The sequence below is a fragment of the Hipposideros armiger genome, unplaced genomic scaffold (assembly GCF_001890085.2).
Source record: "Hipposideros armiger isolate ML-2016 unplaced genomic scaffold, ASM189008v1 scaffold_1363, whole genome shotgun sequence".
In the NCBI taxonomy this organism is placed as follows: domain Eukaryota; kingdom Metazoa; phylum Chordata; class Mammalia; order Chiroptera; family Hipposideridae; genus Hipposideros; species Hipposideros armiger.
In genome coordinates this window covers 91,889-109,898 of record NW_017732713.1, presented here as the reverse complement: position 1 = coordinate 109,898, position 18,010 = coordinate 91,889, and the positions used below count along the sequence as shown (strand labels likewise).

The window sequence follows — 18,010 nt, the reverse complement described above, 5'->3', positions numbered from 1 at the left end:
GACAACTCTGAGAATCTGTTGAACACTATGGGACCTTTCCTAAGAAACATACATGATGCTTACTATATCAGTAGGTCCTCAAATGCCTTGAGGACCTCCTTAGAAATCCTAGAATAGGAGCCTCTAAATTATTGCAGAATTAATATGCTACAATGTAAGTCTATAAAACAGCAGCATTCTCTATGTAAATACCAGCCAACCACCTATTCATGTGTGAGAAGTATCAAGTCAGCCATATGCTTATCCACACAGTTATTCTCATAAAGATAAACAGAAAAAATGACAGGTTCTCTTCAAGAAACAAGTCATTTTTATTTAATCTATCATCTATATTTTATCACTGAATTATAATGTAGACAAATGTGAACTATACTCCCATCCATCACAGGTTTACCTCTTTGCAACGACTTTTCAACATGTGTTTTTGTGGTCTGTAAAGCCTGATTTTTGTCAAAAGTTATCGCAACTGCTGTGACTGTAACCTGGAATCACAGAAACAGTATAATTAGCAAAATAATCATTGCCAGAATAAGTTTCTTATAAATCTTTTTCAGTACTATGGAACAACTTACACAAATTGGCTAATTTGTCTTTCCCAGTTAAGGTTCTCAACAGAATTATACCTCAACTCAGATATTCATTATTTATTTATTTATTTATTTTTAGAGGGCAGCGTCACTGGCCCTCACATGTGGGATCCGAACCGGGGCCCTCTGGCGTCCCAAGCCAGTTCTTAACCTTTGTGCCCCTCGGCCGGCCCTAACTCAGATATTCAGACTAGAACAAAGCCCAACATGTATAACTAAGCACAGATATTTCAAGAAGAGCTCAAGAACCTTGTCTTGAAGATGGGGCCTGGAGAAATCCCACATGAGTACACATCCTATTGAACGTGTGCTGGAGCACACAGAAGATTCCACCTTCAGATAACCAGAGTTCATAAAAATGAAACATACGTGGTCTGATTCGTACTAATATATTTTAAAATATTTTGAAGTAAAACAGTTTATACTTATTTAATTATGGCAAACTTATAATATCAAAACAGATTAGATAAAAGCTAGAAATCTTCAGGGAATATAGTCAATATTATTGTAATAACTATGTATGGTGCCAGGTTGAGACTAGACTAATAAGGGGAACCAATTCATAAATTATGTGAGATAAATGTCTAACCATTATGCTTACACCTGAAACTACTATAAAATAATACTGAATGTCAACTGTAATTGAAAATTAAAAAAAAAACACAAAAGTCTTCTTTAATAATAGACTGAATCTTAATTACCTGAATTAATTCATCTTCAGGCAGAGATACTGTAAAATTTACATGGCAAAGGCAGCAGGGGATCATAGACCGTAGTTTAAAATACAGGCTCTACATGATAGAAAACATTAGTAATATCACTTCTTTTAATTGAAACATTTATAAAAATTGATATTTTAATGCGTATTATGTTATGGCAAATGAAAAGTTTAAAAGATGAAAAAGAAGGTCATCCGTTTCTATTTTGTCTACTCTTACATTAAGAATACATTTTTAATATTTAAAGACAATAAGACTTCATCATATTTACCGATAAGTCATAAAAAATAATATAAGTTTTTAAACTTACATATATACAATAGGTTTTTATTAAGTTTAAAGCTATGAAATAACTTAAAATATGTTTCTTTTATAGTATCGTATATTATGATGGAGAGATCAACTTTAGCATTTTACCTGACGGCAGTGTTAAGATTGATACGAAAATAAAAATAATTCAGCCCACAACTATGTGTTCCAGGCATATATACACTTTTCTTTTTTTAATTTCATGATTCTTAGAAGTTTTAACTAAAAAATAATTAGTCAGAAGGTTCCTACCTTGAGTAAATTTTCACAGAGGTCATTAAAGTTCTTATTAAGAGCCTGATTAGTCAGGTTAAGGCTGCTTAATCGGATTACTCTTACTGATGTGAACATCTAAATATAGGGAGATATAACAGCATGTCATTTTATTAGTTTAAATACTGTTAACAGTTAATAAAACTGCCAAATCATGAACAATAATAACCAATGTGGTATGAAAAAGGGTCACATTTTAACTGCAATAAGGAAGTCAAAAAGAAAACATATATTAAGAAGAAACTTGCTAAAATCACTTAGGTTGTATTTGCTTAAAATTAAGAATGAAAGGTTTACCTGTATTTCAGATGTCCAATTATTTATGCCAGGCATAATTTCTGTATTGCAACTATAAAATCCTGTCAAAATAAATTATAGTTAAAATATATGATAATATTTCATTTATTTTTGTGTTAAAAATAAGTTTTGAATTATTACATGAAGTTCTAACTGTAAGACCCATTCATCTTGCTTTTCCAAAAGTCTATACCTTCAGAAAACTTTAGACCATCTTAATAAATTATCAGATATTAAAAAATATATAATTATAAAAGGATTATAAATCAGTTCACTTAAGTTCTAACATAAATATTTTTAAACTATATATTTTCAGCCTTGGAGCAACAAAGCCTGTGACATTGATAGAGCCTTTAAAATAAAGTTTGTACCATGATGATTGTGAACTAAAGTACTGATATGTAAACAGTCTTATCTCAAAGGTAATATTTTTCTGTTCACCTGAAGGAGGAGGAACATCAGTAAGCAGAGAATGTACATCTTCCATAGCATCTGTGTCATCAATCTGCAAACAGAAAGATTAAAACTATTATATAAGTAGTAAATATATAATAACTTCAAATTTTAAAAATTTATTATTTACTAATTAGAAAACATAAGAGTCAAAAAAGGAGGGCCATTTTTCCCTAAGTTAAAACATAAAACTTGAAAAAAGTTTTCTAATATCTATAAATTTCTCCACAGTAATAATTATAAATTCTTCTAAGTAAAATATTTTATATTATAAAATATATTGAGTTTTTAAAAAATGAGCTTTTTCTCAAGCCTTTGTGATGGCATGTTTCAAAATACTTACAAAGATACCATAAGCAATCATTATCTCTATTTGTTTAAATTAATAAAGAGCAATTTAAAAAATGTTGACTAAATTCAGAAATGCTTTAAAATACAATTACATAGGAATAAATTTAAAGCCATGTCTAAAAGAAGTAAGTCCAAATACATAGGAATAAATTTAAAGTCATGTCTAAAAGAAGTAAGTCCAAATACTATTTGTCTTACATCACAATATTTCATTATGAATATTGAAGAGTGGACATATCCAACTGGATATACTCATATATTAACATTTATCTGTACATAGAGGAGTCAAAGTCCTGACTCACGCAGTCTAAGCTTCCTCTCCCATCTTCCGCTACCCACAGTCCTGGCATGCCTCAACATGCTATTCCCCATTGCACACCCAGATCTCAAGCATTCTCCAATTACAACCTGTCTCCTTGTCCTTTCTCTTACTGAAGCTGCACCTTGCCCTCAGTCTTCTGCCCACCTTTGAAGCACTTCTGTTCTCTACTTAGCCAGGATCCCAGAATCAGAAGTATCAATTATGCCCTACATCAAACTTCAGGTAATGCTAAGAATCACCTGGATAATTTGTTAAACAGATTCCTGGGCCCCACCTTGAAATTTTCATTTACTGGGTCTGAAGTAAGGGTCCCAGAATTTGTATTTCTGACAAGCTCCCAGACAGTGCTGACTCTACAGTTAATTATGGCTGGCCTACTTTGAGTAGCACTGCTCTAAAGAGTACCCTGGATCCCAGACCTTCTTAACCTGACATATTCCTTACCAATCTCCATTGTTTTCTTCCATTACCAGGCTGTAGGAAAATATGGGGAAAAGGGATCACAAATCCATAGTTTGAGTTTCCTACAAATTAACACTCTTACCTCAGTGAAGCCTTGTGTATCTCCCAGGACTGACATCCTGATCATATTCACAGACACTGTTCTAGACCCGTCAAACCTCCAATCCCATCCCAATACAATTCTACCATCAGCTTCCTGCTTCACTGAGATCAAGGCATCTGACTTTTTCTCTCAACGGACATCTTACCAGAACATTTCTGAGTACCTTCATTTATTTTCCTTTCCTTCAATATCAAAGGAAGATCATCTATGTCTTTCAAAGCTAACTGTTCTACAGGGGAGGGCAGGGGAAGCAGATTTGGGAGTGAGGTCACTCCATAAACCTTTCGTGCCATTTATTCTCCAGAAAAGCTTGTTCTGAGTGTGTTTCTATAATGAAAGCTCAATTGTATCTTCCGAATTCAGTAAGAAAACACTTCACTCAGAATTCATCAGTGCTTATATTATTACATGTAAAATGTTATAATTAGAATAACATGCTATAACACTTAAAGCAGGTCATTATAGTAAGTGAAAGAATAGCACTTTAATTCCTTATTCAAGTTTACAAAAATATCTCCAAGAGTTAAATATTATTTTAATTTTATTTTAACCCATACATTAAGTTTCCCATGACTGTTTTTATCAGTCATCTGGTGTTGAAAAAAATATATTACCAAATTCTGATACTTTCAAATTTGTTGTAATTTCTATAATAAGTTTCTTTTTGATATTTATGAAAGTTGTAATGATACAAAAGTATCTCTTCAATTTAATATCTGACTGTAAAAATGCACATCTTATTTTCTAAATACTTAATCCAGTGCAATAATACCTCCAAAACAAAAGCATCTTTTTTCCCATGTGAAAGGTCCAATTCTGTAACTTCATCAGAGCTTTCTGACTGCGATCTTAAAAGTCTTGAGCGTTGTCTTGGTTCTGGGATGGGTGATCCTATAATTTCTTCAGATATCTCCTAAAAGAAATATAACTGCTTTATATTATATGACTGTATTTTTCAGGTTTTTTGGTTTGTTTTTTTTTCTATACAGCAGTCTTTTTTAAATTTTTTTAAAAATTGAGGTATAATTGACATTTAACATTATATTAGTTTTAGGTGTACAACATAATGATTTGATATGTGCATAATTCAGTCTGGTTTTAAATTTTTATGCTAATAGACAATTACCTGTGGGAGGGAAGAGTCTATAAAATATATTCAACGTCTATATTTAATTATAAACTTTATGACTAATTAACCTTTTATAGAGTATGTATATAGCTATTTCCTTTAACTGATATAGCAGCCTTGACACACTAATGCAGAAACATATATATAAATATATACATATATATATGACATATATATATATATATATATATATATATATATATATATATATATATGACACTTTCACAGACATAGCAAGGCATGACTGATGTCTACTGTACAGGGAGGAAACTACGATGAGTAGGGCATTGGCAGTCCTTCCAGTTCAAAAGCTATTTTCTACTACTCAGCATTTAAAAGTCCTAATAGCCCAAAAAGAATGAAAGATTTATGTCCCCAGATATGATTCTACTCTTCTATATCTTTTCTTATTAAGTGGTAAGTTTTCAAAGCTCCACATAGTAAAATGAGGAATACCATAAATGTATGTGTGTATGTATGTGCACGTACACATAATACATATAGTACACATGTATTTGCTCTACAACTTAGTTAGCTAAATAAACTTTGATAGTGACAATAATCATTTTTTTGAGGTCAGCATATGGTGCAATTCTACATGGATTGGCTATTACATAGCCAAAGATCAGGGGTAACTAGAGGTTTTAAATATTTGCTGGCAACAAGGAATATAGGGAATGTGGATATGGGAGCACAAATGCAAAAGGCATAGCCTACTGTTGGTGCAACAGGCCTATCTTTTTAAAAAGCAAGGAAGTTATAAGAAAAAGTTTTTTAAAAACATAGTGCATACCTTACATAAGACTACCACCACAGTTTCATAACATTGCTATCTATGGAGTATGTTCACATCCATTTATCATGTTTGCACTCCAAATTAGAATGCCCTATATAAATTTGACAGGATGCCTATTAAACGACTACAAAATGAGAAAGAGCTGCAATTCAGAGGTAAAGTAGTTTGCCTGGGTTTGAAAACTGGTACGTGAAGAGCCTGTCTAAATCGTGCTTTTGGCTCTGAGTAAAGTGTTCTTCCCAACAGAAACCATCCTTCTTTTTATAATTTTATAGTAGCTTAAAATTTGGTTATGCCTCTGTTCACTGCATCATGGACCTAATAAATGTAACTACCTGGAATCTAAAGTATCTTAGATTCATAATGAAATTTCACCACTGGTGCTATTACTTCAAATAAAAATTTTGCGCCTTATTGTGGTACCTCTGGTTGGCTGAATTATCTCGTTAAGTGGTGCTGCACCTTTGCATTGGAAACATTTCTCAGTGTACTGAGAAGCATTCACTTCACCCAGGGCTACCTTCCTATGAGAAGGAACGCTCTGATCCACATTTTTCAGAGTGGGCATACATTATTTTGGAAAATCGAAAACAAAACTGTACTATGAGTAGTGGCCTGGTACCCTGACCTTGCCAAAGAAATTCTGAGATGGTATGCTAACAGACTGTAATGTAATCAGTATCTGAAATAAGAAAAGAAATAGAAGATTCATAAATTGATTAGTACTTTTGTAGACATACAATCATATTTAACACATGAAATCCATATATGCTGAAAATTTTCAATTCATAAAAGATTTGTTCCCTCCTTAACACGGTGATACTAAAATAGTAGTAGGTCAAAAAACATTTATTGAATGGGTGAAGTAACTTAATTCACATTCTCTGAATATGTCTGTCTCACATTACAGTAAACGACGACAGACATGCAAAAACGAAGCACAATAATAATATGTAGAAGGCACTATGACAGAAGCACACACAGGGATAACAGGCACACACTGGAGGTGGCAGGTCCTGTGGGAGGTCAGGGTGGAAGGACAGAGCTGATAAACACGGTTACGCAAAAGAGTTCAGCTCATATCATTAGAACTGATAAATGGAACCTTAACATATAGCTCTGAAACTCATTCTCCCCAACAGGCATAAACACTATTAGATGCTCAAATATCAAAACAGAATCATAAAAGAGAGATCATATGGTATTTGTCTTTCTCTGACCGACTTATTTCACCTAATAGTCTCTAGGTCCATCCATATCATTGCAAATGGTACAATTTCATTCTTCTTTATAGTGGAGTAATAATGTAAATATTTTGTAGGATGTCAGATGATCACATGTCTTGTTAGGGAGACCACTTCATGGATGGGGTAGAGGCTTGATCACTGCACTGTACACCTGAAGCTGATGTTGTATAATATCGTATGTCAGCTATAATTGAATGTATATATCCACGAGACGTGGAGTATAGTGTGGGAGTGGAGTTAAGGGAATTGTAATAGATATGTATAATATTGGGGGCGGGGGGAGTGGGGCGGCAGATTGTCACTGTGCGGGGTAAAAAGTATGACTATTGCACTATGTTGTACAGCTGAAACTAATTTTTAAAAAATGTTTATTTCACAATAAAAAAAGAATTATAAAAGAAAAATAATTACTACAAAAAGTGTTGTGAGGAAAGCTTTTACAAAGGTCATTTAAGTAAGTATATTAACACATCAACATTTTTAATGAATTTAAAGAAGCTCTATATCAACACTGTTTAATAGAAATAAAAAGCAAGCCTCATAGATCATAAAAAAAAAGAAACAATGAAACACGTAATCAATATAAAAATATTCATAATATAGTGTACGTTCTTTTTCCTTTACTAAGCCTTCAAAAATCACCTACAGCATATCTCAGTTCAGGCTAGCCACACATCAAGTGCTCAACAGCCACATGTGGCCAGTGAACTATGTAGCTCTCGGTCATACCCTTAAAATTCCTCCCGGCCTAACCAGTTTGCTAGAAAGCTACATGTTTGAAGCTAGAATTCAGATGTACTATTTCGGAAGACCAACTGAAATTCAATAGAATATATAAAATAAAATAATAAAAACAACAATAATGTTATCCAAACACTTTCCTTTTACATAAGTGTTTCATTATCAGAGGCTCATAAAAACAAACAGTTTCATTCTAACTCCAACACAACTTTCTTGCAATTCAGACAATGGTTACAGGCATCTATAGAGGAGGAGGCACTGTGATCTCTACTGCAAAGATGGTGAGAGGACTGACCATGGAAATGACTCGTAGGAATATTGTAAGGAAGGAGCTGAAACTGAAAAACCCTACTCTTTCATATTTTTATCATAAATGAGGAATCTTTCTTTTTATTAAAAAAGAACATTTTAAGTCATTCAGCAAGTATTTATCAAGAACACCAGGAAGAACTGTCCTAAGCATTAGGAATACAGCCCTAATGGAGCCTCATTCCACTGAGAGTAATAAGCAATAGACAGAAAAGGGGATAGGAAATACCAAAAATTGACGGGAGAGTTGCAATTTTAAATAAGGTGGTCAGAGTCAGCCTCCCTAAAAAGGAGGCATTTGAGCATAGACATAAAAGAGTAATGAGGAGAGTGAATCTAAACAGTGAAAAACAAAAAATCCTTTATGTTCAAAATAAGATAACCTAAAAATACACTAACATCTAAACGCTAACTTACGTATTCACAATATAGACTTATTTTACTTACCGGAGGATTGATTTCATATAACTCTTTATTCTTAGCAATCGTGTCATTTATCTTCTTTTGCATGTGAGATATATGCTGTTCATATGAGCCATCGTTAGGAGTCTTCCCAGCAATCTGAATCCCACCAGGAGTTGGTAATGCTGCTAAATAGACACCTGTGGCCGACTTGTAAAAATAATGAGGAAATAATAAAAAGATACCAAAAGAATAACAATCCTTAAGTTTTCATATTTAGGAATGTGATATTTGCCCTAGGAAAAAGATAATTAGCATCAGTGTATGCACAGGACATATGTGGAAGGGCACAGAAAAACAACTGGTATCAGGGGTTGGTTGCTTCTGGTGAGAACTCTGGGTAGATGGGAGACAGCAGTGAAAGAGAATTCACTTTTTACTGCATATCTAACTGTACTATAAATATTTTACCTATGATTGTAAAAATAAATTGCATTGAAAACAATTTAGAAAATAGAGACAAAAAGCTGTTAAAAGTACATTTTTCATGAATGAGTAGGGAATTTACCTTTTACGTGGCAAAAGTGAAAGGGAAACTTTTGCAAAGCAAGTGAGGAAAAGTGAAGTGCAGAAAGGGATAGGGAACTGACTCAAGATCACATTGTCAATAAATGTGGAGAAGAGATTTGAATCTGTTTCTAACTCCAAATCCTGAGAACTTTTCACTATACCACCCAACCTCCATAATTATGAACTTTACTTGATACAGATTTATTTTAAATATTTAATTAAATGACTATTATTTTCTGACTCTGTAACAGTACTACATGCCATTAGGACTGGAAAAACTATTTGGGGAAATACAACACAACACATATACACACTCACACACTATGGGCATTTATGTCTAAACATGCTTACATAAGCAAAGCAAAAAAATACATATAAGTATAAATACTAAATTGTTAACATCAAAGGGGTGGAATGGGGAAAAGCGATGACAATTTTTTTAACTTCAGATATCTGTGTATTTTGAATTATTACTATTATTTTTAAATTAATCAATCATCAGTTTTATAAAAGTCCATCCTAAAAAGTATATGATACTCCATGATGAAGTCTGCGCAGTAGATGAAACTGATCCTCAGAAGCTCTCTCTTGTGTTTGTTCATTAGAGTCCAGGACTGCACCTGTGGCCAGTCTCTGCTGCCAACCTCAGCAGGCCCTCGGTGCTCTATGAGCCTTAGTGCACACCATCTCTAACACTTTCTAAACTGCATTCACTAACGAAGCAACAGCCCAGCATGGTTGAGGACACAGACTCTGAAACTCAACAGGCCTGGGTTTGAAACCCAAGTCCAGAACATGTAACCATATCACTTTGGATAAGTCTCAATCTATCACAGCATGCATGTTCTCCTCTTGTGAAAATACTACTACATTCCTTCTGGAAAAGCACAGTGCCAGACACCCAGTAGCTCTCATGAGAGATTAACTATCTTGGAAGCTACTCTTAGTACCTGGATATTTAAGTGCACAAGCTAAAACACAGAACAAAGATCAAATTCTCAAACAGCTGTAATTAGTGTCACTAAGATCAAGAGGGGAAAGACTAGTCGGAACCAGAAAAGGCGGTATTTAAGGCAGACAATGAAGAATTATACCAGGGTCACAAAATAGTTTCCTGAGGGTCAACCATCAGACGTGCTTGATACAGTTGGCACAATGTTTCCCAAACCTCTGAAAATGAATCAAGCTCTTAGTTCCCATAGTCACTCACTAATAACTATTTTGTGTTCAGCCCAATTTACACATTTATGTCATGTCCCCACTAAGCATGTGAGTTTTTAGATAAATGAATTATAATGAATACTTTCTACTCCAAGTTAATCTAAATATCAAATATTGAAATGTAAATTAGATTACTTTGACTAATCATTATAAATTCTTCTTGTTAAAACTTGTGATTACATAATTAATCATCATCATACAATTTTTATCCCCTACATACAAAAATTTCCATATTTGCTGTTATAGGAAAAAAGATTAAAACAATTTAGCATTTTATCGACAAATCCATATTTAGAAAAAGAATCCAAGTTCCATAAATGTTTTAAATTAAATTTCTATGCATGTCTCAGAAAGAAAGCAGAAAATTCCAATTTAAAAAGTACCAGTAATATAGACAAAAATTCTGGCTAGCTATGCATCTAGGTACGATATGAGAGGATGTCCATAAATATTGTTGATCAGATTCTAACTGATAGATAGATAGATAGATAGATAGATAGATAGATAGATAGATAGATAGATCAGGCATCTAGTTCTCTGGGTCTCAGGCTATTTATAAAGGCAGCTCTCACTTACCTCCTTGACAACTTTCTAGTCAGAACTTGTTTTCTAACAAGGAAAGGTAAACATGAAGCTACGACAAAGAGCTTTCTACCGACTCACAACTTATCCACACTCAAGAAACACACATATTTTATTGCACATTCTACTGTCTACTGACCACAGGTGCACATTTATGATGAAGTTTAATTAACAATAAGCTGTGTCTCACATGTATTGCTTCATTTTCACCATTAAAACTAAAAATAATTTTAGTACAATGGTCTTCCCCCATCCCTGGAGTGATTTTGCCCCCCAAAGGACATCTAGTAATGTCTGGAGACATTTTTGGTTGTCATAATGGAGGGAAGCTATTAGCATCCAGTGGGCAGAGGCCAGAGACACTGCTAAACATTCTACAACAAACAAGACAACCCACTACAACCAAATGTCAACAGTTCCAAGCAGAAACCCTGTTTTAGCAATGTATAAACAACAACGAAATCCAGAACAATGGTGGCCAACTTACTAAACATGCTACATATGATAATTTTTAGAAATCTGACTACTGGGGTTATGGTCAGAATATAAAAATATAATAGCATAAATATAAATAAATATTTTATATGATAATTTATTGATTTAATTTAAAATAATTATTTTATAATTAAAGATAAAAATAAAATATTTGAAAGGCTATCACCCTATTTGTTACTCATAGTGTCTCCAAACCTTAAAGGTCTTGATGCCAGTTTCTTTAAATAAGTCTTTTTAAAATATTCTTTGAATCACATAAAACAGAATCTACTACAACTAATCACAAAACAAAAACAAGTAAACTTACCGCTAAGCCCATCAACATATTTTCACCCACTGTGATCTGAATTCTCAATCCAAATAAAGCGTTCATTCCTTTGAGTTTCAGCTTATTCATTAGCTGAGTATGCACTTCATATTCCATAAATGGCAGTAGATTACTGATAGCTGTAGCATTTGCTTCTGCCTGTGCTTTCTTTTTTAAGCGACATAATCTGTTTAACAAATAACTTAAGTCAGTGGACAGTATTCTTGATACCATCTTAAGAAATATTCAATTTTTAAAACCTTCTAAGAGTATGCTTGATAAAACATTTATTTGTTCCAAATGGGCTTACTAAGTTATATTAATCTTTTCTGTCATTTTTTTCCCTGTATGGTCTTTTGCTGAAAATCCTATTTCAATAAACAAAAATTAAAAATCTCGAAATCTTTAGAAATGAAATACTGATCAAAATCACTAGAGAATATAACTTAAAATCTTAGGTTTCATAACTCCATGTGATCTTATGATGGATGTATAGCAGAGGAAAAAGGTTAATTTACATATTAAAAGCATATAAAACTTACTTGAGTATCTACCATGTGCCAAAGCACTGTTCTAGGTGGTGAGCATTAATTAGTGTAAAAAACACAAAGTCCCTGTTCTCATGGTTATAGTCCAGTGGAGGGGTGGTGGGCGGGAATAAACAAAGAAACAAGGCAGTCTCAGATTATGTTTAAGAACCAAGTGTCTGAAGCAAATAAAGCAGGTGAAGTGAGTGGGAATAACTAGAGAAAAGGCCTCAGAGAAGGGATGAAACCTGAGTTGGGGTCTTAAAGACATGATGGAACTGAGGGAGGTAAAGAAAGACAGCTATGGACTGGAGCTGGCATATAAGAAGAATCCAAAGGAGACTGCGGTAGCTAAAGTGAAGTGAGCAGGGTGGGCGGATGAGGGTTCTGTTAAGCAGGGGCGTGATCATACTAGAGGCTTATGAATCATGGTACGGAGCTTGATTTTACTCTGTCAGCAATGGGAAACCCCACATAGGTTTCAAGTAATAACGTGATTCAATTTATATTTTAGGACATCATTTATATGGCTACACAAAGAATAGGGTAAAGATGACAGAACTGATGCAGGGATGGTAGACAAGAGGCTATTTCAGTGAAAGGAAATGAGAATATCTAAAAAGGTAGCAGTGAAGATGAAGAAAAGATCCCAAGGGCCAGCCAAGTGGCTCAGTTGGTTAAGAGCTCGCTCAAGAGTTTGAGCTCTGAGCAACAGCAGTTCAATTCCCGGCCCGAGCTGAGCAGCTGCTGAGCTGCCAACAGATGGCAGGATGGCTCAGCTAAAAAAAAAGAAAAAAGAAAAGATCCCAAAACTTTCAAGCCAGACTATTTAGGCTAGTAGTTCTCAAACTTTAGCTTGCATTATAACCACATAATCACCTGGTGGGCTAGTTAAGAAACAATTACTGGGCCCCATCCCCAGTTTCTGATTCAATAGTTCTGAGACTTGAGAATTTGCATTTCTATAAATTCCCCCTAGGATGGTGATGCCATTTATTGGTCTGGGAGAACACTCTGAAAACTGCTGATGGAGACCAACCCCCTCCTACCTAAAAAAAAAAACAAAAAACTGGATAAGTTACATATTTTTAAAAATCTTCCAAAAAGCATCACAGGACCAAGGCAAGGGGCAGTGTGGGGTATAAACATAAGGAGATAGCACAAGGAAGTTCTTTTGTGGGGTGGAACAGTTCTGTGTCGTGACTATGGCGATGGTTACACAAATCTATATGTGGGAAAAAATTGCAAAGGCTGAATAAGGTCTGTAGTATAGTTAACAGTATTATATCAATGTCAATTTCTAGTTGATACTCTACAACAGCTGTATAAGATGTCACCATTGAGGGAAGGTGGGTGAAGGGTACACAAGACTCTGTACAACTACTGTAACTGCCTATGAGTCTATCACAATCAAAGAAAACAAAACACGATGAACAATAACCAGGAGAAACAACAGAAAAGAGATTTCATATATTAAAATTACTAGTTACAGAATCAATCAGATTATAACATGTGATATTAGATTTGGAGAAAACAAAATAAAACTTCTAGAAATAAAAAATAGATTATCAAAAATTTTAAACTGCAATTATTAGACTTATTAGTATATTAGAGACAGCTGAAGAGAAAATTAAAGAATTGAAAGACAGCTAAAGTATCCAAAATATAGCACATGCTCTTTCAAGGACCCAAAATATTGTTTTCACAAACATACCTTGCTTGAATTAGACAGCCTTTTCCAATAACTGCTGCATCTGTTGGGAGGTCTATAGTCGTAAACAGAACATCAGGAACTTTTTGTTTCCTGCAGTTATAGCAGTATGTGAGATGGGCTGGAAATGGCATATTCAGTTCATCATATGGTATATGGCAAAATCCACAGCCTGCAGGCACAGTTTCTTCTAGTCTATATGAATAATTAAGAAAAACATAAGGCATTCTTGAACATTGTTTTCAAAAACATGTATTATATACATAACACTTGTGTACAAACTACACTACAACTTCTACCACAGTAGGTTGTAAGAGTACCACTATGACTGCTAAGAATTACAAATGACCATGAAATGAGAATCACACACTTTTCTAGGAGAGAAAAAGCTTACACAAGTAGAAAGTCATTTTGCATGAATTTGTATGTGTGATACCTCCTCCCACCTGACAAAAACCACTATTATTTCGAAGTGTTTTTCTTTGGGATACAACATTAAAACAAATGGTTAGACAATAAGGGTGACATTTTCTTACTGTCTGGCAAATATAACACAAATATAATTTAAAATGTTTTCTAAGAAAAAACATTTCTTAACCAGATAATTTGAATATAAACTTATGGTTAAAAACAAATCTATTTAAGAAGAGGAAAATTAAGTCAAAAATAGGAAAACTCTAAAATTTCTAATTTCCAATAACTATTTTTACATTTCTGAAACCAAAAAATCTGTTTCATAAAAACATTCATATCATAGATAAACCTCAAAAGAACAATCCACAAACTTCATTGTAAAATGTTTGTTGTAATATGTTGTTTATGAATTCATTTTAGAACTATTAAGTATTTTTTTCACTCATTAAATCTGAGGAAATCGAGAGAGTCGATATGGAAACAAGAAGAACTCCAAGCTTTTGCCACATCTTCTCAGGCTCTGGAAAGAGGTGGGTTCTCAATTCTCTCTCACCCAAAGCAACCTTTTAGGAGTTGAAACTGGGCAAGTAGACACATTTTAGAAAGGAAAGGAAACTCGTAATATACCTACTAGGAGTCAGGCTTTCTGCAGATTCTTCGTATACATTATCTCGCTGAATTTTCACAATAACCCTCTACGTCAATTTAATTTACTCCTACATACCATTATTGTTGAGGTAGCATTCTGGTATATTAGAAGTAGCAGGGAAATCAGGCAGATCTAAGTGAAGCTGTGTGACCCTGAACAAGTTATTTAACCCCTCAGAGCCTCCTCTATAAAATGGGAATAACAATAATCACCTAGAAAGGTTCTTTTTATTTTTATATTTTTTGAAGATTAAGTAAGAAAACTGTAGGTAATCACCACCCTCCCCAACATAATGCTCAGCAGACAAAAAAAACTTAGTTCCACTTGGCCTGAAACCAACCTGAGATACTAAGTAACTTGCTTAGTCACACTAAGTACTAAGTAACTCTAGTAAGCAGTAAAAATTCTACAGCGGAAAAAAAAGACATTTTCATATTTTACGAATAGGGATGATATCTGTTGCATTGGACTGCCATACAGGAGAATTCACTGTACCCATCCAAACCACAATACTGAAATAACCCAGCTGCATGGAAATGGTCATTTGTTAAGTTAGGCTTCTATCCACAAGAATGAAATCTACTGACGTGTGAGAACTATACTGTAGTACAGGGAGAACTCACTGGCAAAGTCAGTGTTCTCAGTAGAATATTCCAATTGTTTACTCTACTTCAAATGTCCCACCTGCATTTTCCTACTTACGATGACTTATGATGTTCTGGAGTATAGTCAAAATATATTTTTAATATTGACAAAAGACACTATATTATATCAAAAAGGCAAGGTATTCTGGGTGCCTACCAGAGTGAAAATATCTTTCTGTTATAGAGAGTCTTGAAAATTTGTACTAAATTTGATACATACAGATTTTTTTTTGCTTTCTTCCTTAATATATACTAATATATTAATACTAAAATTTTTTTTAAACAAATACGCATACTGTGGGGTAAGGGAGAATTAAAATTTATATTATCCAAGTAGATTCTAGAACCAAACTAATAGCTTTCTGCATATATGTATTTGATAATTTCATCTGTTTATGAAAGCATTTTTGAAATTTTTGGAAGCTAAAGATTAAAAAGGGACCAAAAATCAAATAAACCAAAACGTATCTCATTTTACCTAATGCTTTCAGTTTCACTTTCACTTTTACATATATTAAAGTTATACTTCACTTTCCATGAAGGCTTTATGTAAATTGGGTACAATATAGTGTTTTGGTTGTTTTATAAATGAAGAATTTTCTTTATGAAAATTGTTTCATGACTTTTTTCTGTTTTGGAGGTAAGACAAAGGGAAAGGAAAGAGAAAAATCAAAGAAATTATTTCTATAATGTAACAAAAAAATGTATTCTTAAAATTCTTCAGTTGGTAGTCATACATGTTATCAAGTATGTCAATTATAACATGTGTCATGTAGTGCAGATCCCAATATTTCTCTGTTGCTGAGTTACATAAAGCTCAGTACTAAGTGCCTGGTCCTGATTTCTATACTGTAGCACTGTAACCCACCCTCATACAGAAGAACTATCCCAGCTCTGAGAGAAAAAAAAGTCAACCTCTCTCCCTTCTCAGCCCTTATGGAAAATAAGCCAGGCTGCCATGACAACCTCTGTTCCAAAGAGCCCTCCACAGTGCCATCCTGCAGAAATCTAGGGTTCAGGACAGCTGCCGTGCCGGATGCAGATAAAATACAGACCTCTTCACTATAAGAGAAAAAAATAAACAAACAAGTTAACATTTTCAGGCACTCTAAGTTTGGAAACTGTCAAATATCAAAGTGATTACAAGGATTACAATTTAAATTCAGGTTAGGCTTTACTAAATATTAACAATATCACAGGGCTATCTCCTAAACCTAGGAGAGAAAACAGAAGTAATATAATGTTATTAAAATGGAGAGGGCAAGAATTCTTCACAACTTAAAATTTGTAAAAGTTAAAAGTATAGTATTGGGCCGGCCGAGTGGCGTGATGGTTGAGAGCTGGCTTGGGATGCCAGAGGGCCCTGGTTCGGATCCCACATATGAGGGCCAGTGAACACTGCCCTCCACAGCTAAGATGCTGAACAGCAGCTCGACCTGGAGCTGGGCTGCTGTGAGTGGTCAGTGACGGCATGGGCTTCAGCCCCTGTGGCAGTGGGTTGCCATGGGCTACCGTGTGTAGCCAGCAGCCAGGGTGAGCGGCAGGCAGCCGCAGTGAGCGGCCGTCCAGAAGCAGGCAACTGATGTGCCTCGCCCAGGAAGAGCGCAATGATGGTGCCAACTTGGGCCAGGGGGAGAGACGTCCTCCACGACTAGACTGAGGAACAAAAATGACAGCAACTTGTCTGTTCCCCTTCCCCCAATTCCCCAGCACTGTTCCCATCCCCCCAATTCCCCAATTAAAAAAAAAAAAAGTATAGTATTAATGATAACAGATTCCTTTGAAATATGATAAAGCTGATAGAGTAGAATGCTTCAAAATAAAAGTAGTAAACTTTATTGTTGAAACCAGCAATAATTCATTAAACTGTATTAAAATATTCTTTAAATGCATATTAAATTTTATCTAAATTATCCTAAAAACACTACATAAATATATATATATATATTGCTATAACTTAATGTAAACTTAATAATAAAAAAGGTATCAAGTAATAAAAAAGGAAACAGATAATATCCAAAATATACTCAATGGAGCTTAAACTACATCATTATATATATAGCAAAAATTGATATTCAAAAGAATGCTTTGAAACTCTTTACTACATAGCACCTGATTTGAAAGCCAAAAAAGTAAACAATGTAATTATTGAATAAGATCACCTAAAGCAAATGAGAAAAGTAGCAGCCTAGGAACAAAACACTAGAGACAAAGTGCAAATGGACCAGAAGCCTAAGAGGATGTGAAAGAAATGGTCACTTGATTTGTAATTGAGTAAGAGGTCAGGCTTGAAATGCTTAGGTGGGCACTAGGGATGCAGAAGGAATAACGCGGGGTCACTGAAGGCACTGAATCAAGCAGCTAAGAGCAGAGTTGCATTTTAAGGAGTT

At 34.2% G+C, this 18,010-nt stretch overlaps 1 protein-coding gene across 16 annotated transcripts in view; it reads right to left on the bottom strand.

The window, feature by feature from the left end:
* C2CD5 (C2 calcium dependent domain containing 5) overlaps positions 1-18,010 on the bottom strand; it is an 81,729-nt gene that overhangs the window by 17,828 nt on the left and 45,891 nt on the right. For 9 of the 16 annotated variants that reach the window (XM_019633633.1, XM_019633638.1, XM_019633641.1 and 6 more), the window contains 10 exons: positions 16,536-16,682; positions 13,917-14,108; positions 11,676-11,862; positions 8,546-8,710; positions 4,649-4,789; positions 2,627-2,690; positions 2,186-2,247; positions 1,868-1,966; positions 1,289-1,378; positions 395-482 (listed from right to left, as the gene is read on the bottom strand). In XM_019633633.1, the coding sequence (XP_019489178.1) occupies positions 395-482; positions 1,289-1,378; positions 1,868-1,966; positions 2,186-2,247; positions 2,627-2,690; positions 4,649-4,789; positions 8,546-8,710; positions 11,676-11,862; positions 13,917-14,108; positions 16,536-16,682 (1,235 nt within the window). The remainder of the gene's footprint in view (positions 1-394; positions 483-1,288; positions 1,379-1,867; positions 1,967-2,185; positions 2,248-2,626; positions 2,691-4,648; positions 4,790-8,545; positions 8,711-11,675; positions 11,863-13,916; positions 14,109-16,535; positions 16,683-18,010) is intronic. The other 7 variants (XM_019633635.1, XM_019633643.1, XM_019633644.1 and 4 more) reach the window with 2 other exon arrangements.